We start from the raw sequence: 8,627 nt of genomic DNA, 5'->3' as shown, positions 1-8,627 counted from the left end.
CTGCTCCCCTCAGCAGTGTCCTTCGGTTCTTCTGCCTGCTCTGCTCCCCGCTCTGGCTCTGGTGAATTCTCTCGCCCTCCTGCGCTTCTGACTGTGCCCAGTGCTTGGATAAATAAATCTTTAAAAAAAAAAAAAGATTTATTTCTGCATACAAGAGCTGGGGTGCAGGCCAGAGGTGGGTGTGTGTGTTTAGAGGAGCCACCAGAGACAGAGCGGGGAGCAGAACAGGTGCATCCACTGAGATCCACTGCTGAGGGGAGCGGCGGGGAGACAGGAGAGGTCTGCCGCGTCATGGGGGTCACTCCCTGCCCGGGGATTGAACTTGTGCTGCGGAGGCGGATAGCTTGATAGCACCGTCTTTAATCCCTGCTCCCCCAGGGAGGCCCGGGAGGCTTAAGCCTTGACAGCACCAATGAGAATCTAGGAAGCCGCTTTGAGCTTGGGGCGCTCGCGGCTGCGGCGGTGGTAGCCAAATGCCAGGGGCGCGAGGCTTTGGGTTTGCCACACCACGGGGGTGCACCTGTGAGCTCAGGCCACACGAGGCAGATGGAGCGCTGGGGGCCTAAGAGCGCTGTATCAAGAGCAGATTCCCCAAGGCCCGGTGCCCACTTAGCTCTGAGGAAGGTTCTTATCCGTGGCATTAAAGAAGATGCTGAAGAGTATCTGGAAGACGATTTTGCGCCGTGGGCAACGCTGGAGTGATTGAAATGGCGGCGGCGGGAAGAGGGCTTTGCTTCCATAACCTGTGAGGTCCACAGCTCTGTGGACAAGAGCGCTGCGAATGGCCACAATGGTGAAGTAAGGCAAGCCCCCTGAGCAGGGGGTGCCACCGCTTCACCCAGCAGAGGTCGGCGTGGTCTTGGAAACACTGGTGGTGAGCGTGGAGGTGGTTCTGGTGGCGAGGACAGCTCTGGTCACGGAGGAAACCCCGGCGGTTGAGCTGGCTTTGGTGGCAGCCGTGGTGGGGGTGGACATGGCCGCAGTGGGGGTGGCCGCAGCGGGTCGGTGATGATGGTGGTCGTGGAGGAGGCGGCGCTGGTTGCTGTGGCAGGAGCAGAGGCCGTGGCAGTGCCGGGCAGGGTTCCGGAAGCCCTGGCTGTCCAGCTACAACATGGGGGCGGCAGCGTGGGCAGTTGTAGTGGAGGCAATTTTGTTGCTGGTGGACTCTGCGATGATTTTGGCAGTTACAAGAAGCAATCTTCAGCTTCGGGACCCATGAAAGGAGGAAACTTTATTTATTTATTTATTTTTAAATGAGAGGTTTTTTTTTTTTTTTAAAGATTTCTTTATTTATTTATGTATACAAGCACTGGGCACAGTCAGAAGCGCGGGAGGGTGAGAGAATTCACCAGAGCCAGAGCGGGGAGCAGAGCAGGCAGAAGGACCGAAGGACACTGCTGAGGGGAGCAGCGGGCGGCAGGAGAGGTCTGCGCGCCTTGTGGGACCCTCACCTGGTGGCCGGGGAGCAGCCGGGGATCAAACCGGCGCTGCAGAGACCGCGGGCAGCTTTGCAACCCAGCGCTCAAAGGCTGCCACTGGGGAGGCCTGAAAGGAGGAAACTTTAGAGGCGCAAGCTCTGGCCCCTATGGTGGCGGAGGCCAGTACCCTGCCAAACCGTGGCACCAAGGTGGCTGTGGAGGCTCCAGCAGCAGCAGTAGTGAGGGCAGCAGCAGGTTTGAATTAATGCCAGGGAGCAGAGCTTAGCAGCCGAGGAGAGTCAGAAGTGAGGGGGAAGCTACAGGTCACAACAGATTTGCTAATGGAGCCGCGCAGGGGTGGCAGGGCCCACCTGCTACAGAGACATGTTGTAGACAATATTCGTGTGTGGGGGCAAAACACTCAAGGGCTGTATTTGTGGCTAATTATATAACAGGTTATTTTAGCTTCTGCCCTGTGGAAAGTGTAAAGCATCCCGACAGAGGGCTTTAATGTAGATCTTATTTTGCACCCATGCTGCTGATCGTTAAATTTAATAGTCTGATTGTGACGCTGAAAAAATGTGCCTTAAAGGAAAAATTTATACCTGAACAGTCTGGCCAAGAAGAAATCAAAAGGGAAATCAGAAAATATATTGAAACAAAGTAAAACAAATACAACAAAACAAAACTTGAGAAATGCAGCCAAAGCAGTTCTAAAAAGGAAGGTTATAGGGCCTCCCTGGTGGCACAGGGCTAGTTAAAGTCTCAGCACTACCAAGCTACGGCCGGCCACTGAGGCCTGGATTCCATCCCTGGCCAGAGAGCTGACCCAAAGGGAGCAACAGACCTCTGCTGTCTCCCTGCTGCTCCCCTCAACAGTGGGTTTCAGTGGATCCACCTGTCTCTGTCTCTGGGGAGTCCTCTCACCGCCCCCCATTACCTCTGGCCACACCCAGTTCTTGTATGCATAAATAACAAATCTTTTTTTTTTTTTTTTTATAGAGGCATGGTTATTTATTTGTTTGTTTGTTTGTTTGTTCTGTTTATACATGCACTGGGTACAGTCTGAAGCGCGGGAGGGTGAGAGAATTCACCAGAGCCAGAGCGGGGAGCAGAGCAGGCAGAAGGACCGAAGGACACTGCTGAGGGGAGCAGCGGGCGGCAGGAGAGGTCTGCGCGCCATGCGGGACCCTCCTCCGGCGGCCGGGGAGCAGCCGGGGATCGAACTGGCGCCGCAGAGGCCGTGGGGAGCTTCGCAACCCAGCGCTCAACCACTGCGCCCCCGGGGAGGCCCATAACAAATCTTTTTGAAAAAGAGTGGGAAGGTTATAGAGAAAAACAGCTAATTAAGGGAAAAAAACTCAATCTAGCTTACTATCTGAAAAAAATAGAAAAGAACAAAAAATTCTAAAGCTAGCAGAAGGAAGATTATGTAAAAAAGAGGAAAATAAATGAAACAGGATAAAAAAACAATAGAAAAATTTTAACAAAGCTACGATTTGTATTTTTAGAGATAAACTAAATTGAAAAGTCTTTTTGCTATACTTCCCTAGGAGAAAACGAGAAAAAAAAAGAAATTAATATTTTGGATGAGAGAGGAGGTAATACAACAGATACCACGGAAACAAAACAGATGCTAAGAAACTATTTCCCAACAAACAGACCAACCTGGAAGAAGTCGATTGAATTCCTAGAAATACACGGCACACCAGGACAGGCTCATGGAGAAAAAGAAAAACTTGAAGAGGCCAGTGATGACTAAGGGAACCAAGGGGGGCATCAAAAACTCTTCCCATGTAGGAAAGCCCAGTACCAGACGGTTTCCCAGGAACTTCCCAAACACCCAAGGGAGAAGCACGCCAGGCCTTCTCAAGCGCATCCGAGGAACGGACGGGGGAGGGGACGCCGAGACATTCGATGGGGCAAGGGCAGCGCAGGGAGGGCAACTGCAATTCAGGGCCTTGGTGAGCGCAGGGGCCGGGGTGCCCGCCAACCCGGCAAGCTGACTCCCACAGCACCTGAGGACCACGGACCCCGGCCACGCGGGACGGACCTCGGGGTGCAAGGATGATGCCACAGATACGTACTTTACTTTATGACTATTTTTAACGGTTTATGGGCGCATAGGAGAACCGGGGTGCAGGCCAGAGGCGTGGGGGTGAGAGGACTCCCCAGAGACAGAGAGGGGGCGGAACAGGCAGCCTGACTGAAACCCACGGCTGAGGGGAGGGGGGAGTCAGGCGCGGCCCGCCGCGCCCCGTGGGTGTCCCCCGGCCGCCGAGGCCCGGCAAGAGCAGCTCCTCATGTGCGCCACGCACAGGCGCGCGGGCGCGGGCGGCGGGCGCGGAAACCCACCTCACCGCGGCAGCCGCCGCACGACACGCCTGCGCGCGCTGCCGGCCCCGGCGGGCGCGGAATCACGTCACGGGGCCGCCACCCTGCGCGAGGGCTGCAGGCAGGAGGCCCCGCACGCGACCGCGGGCCGCCCCGGGACAGGCCCGCCCCACCGGGCGCCTCCGGGACGCGCGCCCCGACCCCCTCCGGACCCCCCCCCACCCCCTCAGGATGACACGCCCTCCGCCCGAAGCGGGGCCTCCGCGGGGCCCCCGGCCCGCGCCCGCGCCCCGCGCGGCTCCTCGGGCTGGCCGGGGCGGGCGGGCGGCGCCGGGCGGGGACCCCGGGGTGTCCCCGGGCCCTCAGCGCGCTCCGGGGCCCGCGCCCCGGCGGGGCGGCCCGCCCCTCCCTCGCCCCGAGTCTCGCCGGGGCCAGCGCGGGGGTCCCCGCGGCCGGGGGGCCGGGCTGGCCCCGGGGGGGCGGCGCCGGCGCTGCCCTCCGCGGCCGGAGCGCGAGCGCCCCCCGGGCCCGTCTCCCCGCGGGCGCCGAGCGAGGCCGGGGCGCCCCGACCCTGCGGCGCCAGCCCCGCCCCCGGCCGCCCCGCTCGGCTCCCCGGGCCCGGGGGCGGCCCCGCGGCTCGGGTGGGGTCGCGGGCCCTCGGGGGCGCCGCGTCTCGGGGCGGGCGGCGCGGCCGGCGCGGGGTGAGGCCGCCGCAGACAAAGGGCCGCGCGGGAGCCGCCGGGACGCGCGCCCGGGGCCGCGGAAAGGGGCGGGGCGGCGGCCCGCGCGCACGGCGCCTGCGCGAGGGGGCGGGGCCGGCGCGGGCGGGGCGGCGGCCCGGCGCACTGCGCCTGCGGACGGGGCGGGGCGGGCGCGGCGCGGGGCGGGGCGAGCGCGGCGCGGGGCGGGGCGGCGGCCTCGGCGCAGTGCGCCTGCGCGGGGCCCGGCCGTGCGCGCGCTCCCGCCGTTGGCCGAGCCTCGCCGCCGCCGCCCCCTCGCCGCCGCCCGGGCCCGCCGCCCCCGCCCCGCCCCGCCCCCGCCCCGCCGCCGCCGCCGCCGCCGCCCGGGATGCAGCAGCCGCCGGCGCGGCCCCGGCGGCGGCTCTGAGGAGAGGCCGGCGCGAGCGCGGCCGGGCGGGGCGGCCTCCGCGGGGCCTCGCGCCCGGGCCTCGCCCGCCGGGACCCGCCGGCGCCGGAGGTGGTCGCGGCCCCCGCGCGGGCGGCCCGGGCCGCGGAGGATGGAGGCCGCGCCCGACGGCGCCGCGGACGTCGCGCCCCCGGCCCGCTACGACCCGGCCCGCGCCAAGATCGCCGCCAACCTGCAGTGGCTGTGCGCCAAGGCCTACGGCAGAGGTGCGCGGGCCGGGCCGGGCGGGGCCGGGGGCGCGGGGGGCCGGGGGCGCGGGGGTCCGGGGCGCGGGGGTCCGGGGCGGGGGGCGGCCGGGGGCGCGGGGGCGCGGGGGTCCGGGGACGCGGGGTCCGGGGGCGCGGGGGTCCGGGGCCGGGGGGCGGCCGGGGGCGTGGGGGTCCGGGGTCCGGGGCGCGGGAGTCCGGGGGCGCGGGGGTCCGGGGGCGCGGGGTCCGGGGCGGGGGGACGGCCGGGGGCGCGGGGGTCCGGGGCGGGGGGCGGCCGGGGCGCGCGGGGTCCGGGGGTCCGGGGCGGGGGGCGCGGGGGGCCGGCGCCGGGCCGGCCTTTGTGCGCGCCCGGCGCTGGGGCCCGGCTCCCCGGACGTCGCCCGCCCGCGCCCGGCCGCGGGGTCAGCCCAGGCCCGGGGACCCCGGGGCGCCGGGGCTGCTCCGAGCGCGGGCGGCGGCCGCGGCTCTCCCGGCGGCCCGCCCCTCCGCGCCTCCTGTGCTGCGGGCGGCGGCGCCGAGGGGGTCGCCCGCCGGCGAGGCCGGTGCCCGGGAGGCGGCCGGGGCGCCCCGTGGACGGGGCCGGCAGCCGCGGGGACGGGTGCAGCCTCGGCGCGCGCGGCGGGGCGCTCGGGGTCTGTCCGTGCACCGGCGGCATTGGGGGCCCGCGGGAGCGGCCTCGCCCCGGGACGGGCGGCGGCGGCCCCGCGGCCTCGGGCTCCGGGTGCTCGACCGCTGTCCCGCCCCGGCGGCCTGGCGCGCCTCCAGCCCCTGCCGGGCGCCTGCCCCTGGGCACAGGCCGCGCCGCGCCGCGGCGGCTGCAGGAGCTCGGGCCGGAGCGCCTGGGCCCGGAGACGCCGCGGTTCCCAGGGCCGCTCGCCGGAGCCGCCCCGGCCTCCCCGGCCGGCAGCAGAGCGCGAGTCCGCTCCGGCGCGGCTGCTGGTGCCGGCCAGCCCCCGCTTGCAGCGCCGGGTCGCCCCCAGCGCGGGTGACTCATCCCGTAGTGAGCCAGAAGCTGGCGGAGGCCCGAGCCGCTGAGGGCCCTGCCCGGCGCCCGCCGCCCCGCGCTTGGGTGCGCCCTGGAGGCCGACCCCGGCTGGAGGGCTGCGCCTCTCGACCCGTTGGCCTGGGGTGTCGTCTCCCCTGACTGCTACGGGCTGCGCGAGCCGATTCGATTCGGATGCCGGGAGGGCAGCGCCTGTGCGCCCGCCTGGGTCACTGCGTGGCGGGGAGAGTCCCGAGCGCGCGTGGTCCGGAGGCCCAGCTCCCCCAGCGCTCTGCTTCTCTCTGGGGCATCGCCGGGGCCTCCCAGGGAGCGGTCAGTGCAGGAGCCCCACCCTGGCCGCCGGGGGCTTGTCCTGGAAGTCCACTCCAGGGTGTGGTGGCCGAGGTCCCTCCAGTAACTGGTCACCCGTCAGACGGTTGTTCAGGAGGCTGAGTCCAGCCTCCCGGCGCCGCTCCCTTCTGTCTGGAAAAGGAAACCTGCAGGTCCCCAGCTAGTGCTCGGGGAGCCTTCTTGTTTCGTGTTTGCCTGTGGGGACGGCTGGTCCCCCGGGCCGTGGTCTGCAGTCTCGGGGAGGCGGGAGGCCGGGCCTGCAGCGCTGGAGGCTGCCCCGACTTTCTCTCTGGAGCCGCAGCCGAGAACTGTGGACCGACTTGTGCTGTATCTTTAGATTTTGCCCCCTCTTTTGGGTAAGTCTTGGTCATCTGAATTGGGGCCTCCCTAATTTGTGCCCTAAAGAGGTGCTTGGTTAGGGGAGGTGGCACCTCTTGTTTTCCGGGCAGCTCCGAGACCATCTTCTCGAGGGGCGCGTGGGCGGCACAGAGCCCCGTCCTCCCAAGTGTCCCCGGGAGGAGCACGCTGGCTTGGCTGGAACGGCCCCTGACGACCAGAGGGTGGGGGGGCTGAGGGCGCCGACCCCAGCTCCCTTACGGCTGGGGCTTGGGGCCGCAGACAGCGTTGGAGGGTGCAGGCGCGTAGCTGTGTGGCTCTGCTGGTGGTCTCTCCGCGAGGACCCTGGACGCCAAGTCGGGGCCCGCCGTGGAGTGGCGTTGCCCAAGATGGGCGGAGCGCGGGCCCCCAAGGTCAGCACAGGCTGGACGGACAGCGACAGGCCTGTCCCGCCGCCGCCGTCCCGTGCGCCCCGCAGGGTGACGGGTTGCTGGTCTGGAAGCGGTGCTGGGGAGCACCTGGGGGCGGGGGGCCCGTTGGCGCAGAGGCCCTTCCCCAGGCCGCGAGGCCTCCTTGTCTTCTCGCCGTCTCGTGTGGCGTTTCCTGCTGCGGGAGCAGCCCTGCGCCCCCCCAGGTGTTAACGGGGTGTTCTCCACTGGAGCTGCCTGTCAGGTCCCTGTAATGGCCCTGCTTGGGCGGCGGGTGTGGTCTAGGGGGCCTCTCCGCAGTGCGGGGGGTGGTGCTGGCAAGGCGGAGGGCGTCCTGCTGGTCCCTGGAGCCTGGCCTTGCCTCTGCGCGGGGCCCTGCTCCTCCGTCGGCCGCTCTGCTCACCGCTTGCAGGGGGGACGCGCCTTTGGGGAGGCGGGTGGCTCGGGCTTCCCGCCTGCTCCGGGCACTCGCAGGCGTGTTCCCCGCTGCAGGTGCTCAGCTTGCTGTGCGCGCGGCCGCCGTGCCCCTCAGAGGGCAGCCCCTTCCTGGGGTGGCCTCTTTCCCGCCCTGGGCTCGGGCTTCTCCTGCCGCTGGGCCTCGGCTCGGCTGGTCAGTGCCTCGCCCCCAGCAGTGAGGCCGGCGGCGTCTGGCCCCACCCCGGAGGTGGACCCCGGCCTGCCCCGGCTCCATCAGAACCACCTGGGGCTGTGGGCCGGCCGGGCGGGCTGGAGGGCTGGGCTGTGGGTCACCCCTGGGAGGGGTGCGTGTCGGCCCCTTGGGGCAACAGGCTTTGAAGAAGCCCCAACAGCAGAAAGGGGGTGTCTGCCTGGATCCCTCTGCCGGGTGGCGGAGGCTGTTTCAGCGCCGGGTGGCCAGTGTGGAAGGGGGTCTCGGGGTCGGCCGCCTCGGTGCATCCAGCCAACCCGGATGCGCTTCCTGATGGGCCTGCGAGGTTTTGAGGGGGGCTGGTGTGGGATAGAGGCTGTGGTCAGCCGGAAGGGGGGTGCATGGGGTGGCTGTGACGAGAGCACCCGCCTGGTGGCTGGCAGGCGGCGGAAATGGGTTTATTCCCTGCTCCAAGTGCAGGTCCTGGCGGCGGTCAGCGGCGTCCCGGAAGCAGGCGGCGGGGCTGGGCGGGAGCCGCAGGGCGGCACCCTCGCTGGCGTGTCGGTGTCGCTGTCCGCACGGCTCTCTCCTGGGCCTCCCTCCCTGCTCCTGCCTGTCGGCTGCTCTGTTGTCAGGTGGGAGGCGCTGGGTCCCCAGAGCACCCGCCTGTGCGGCCCAGCGGGTACGGGGAGCAGCCCCCAGGGAGTCTGGGGTGCCCTGTTCCAGAGCGAGGGGGTGAGGTGGTGGTTTGGTAGGGTGGGGGCGCTAGGCAAGAAAGGATGCTGAGTGCTGCCTCTTGGGGTACCTTCAGTGGCC

At 68.3% G+C, this 8,627-nt stretch overlaps 1 protein-coding gene across 1 annotated transcript in view; it reads left to right on the top strand.

Moving 5' to 3' along the window:
* Positions 1–1,008: 1,008 nt before the first annotated feature.
* Positions 1,009–8,627, top strand: part of CAMSAP1 (calmodulin regulated spectrin associated protein 1) — a 29,279-nt gene continuing 21,660 nt past the window's right edge. The window contains exons 1-2 of the mRNA XM_037495453.2: positions 1,009–1,193; positions 4,827–5,104. Of these exons, the coding sequence (XP_037351350.1) occupies positions 1,009–1,193; positions 4,827–5,104 (463 nt within the window). The remainder of the gene's footprint in view (positions 1,194–4,826; positions 5,105–8,627) is intronic.

The sequence above is a fragment of the Talpa occidentalis genome, unplaced genomic scaffold (assembly GCF_014898055.3).
Source record: "Talpa occidentalis isolate TD23 unplaced genomic scaffold, MPIMG_talOcc4v2.1 talOcc4.7, whole genome shotgun sequence".
Taxonomy (NCBI): Eukaryota; Metazoa; Chordata; class Mammalia; order Eulipotyphla; family Talpidae; genus Talpa; species Talpa occidentalis.
Note: the sequence above shows the minus strand (reverse complement) of the source record. Positions and strands in the feature narration are given on the sequence as shown.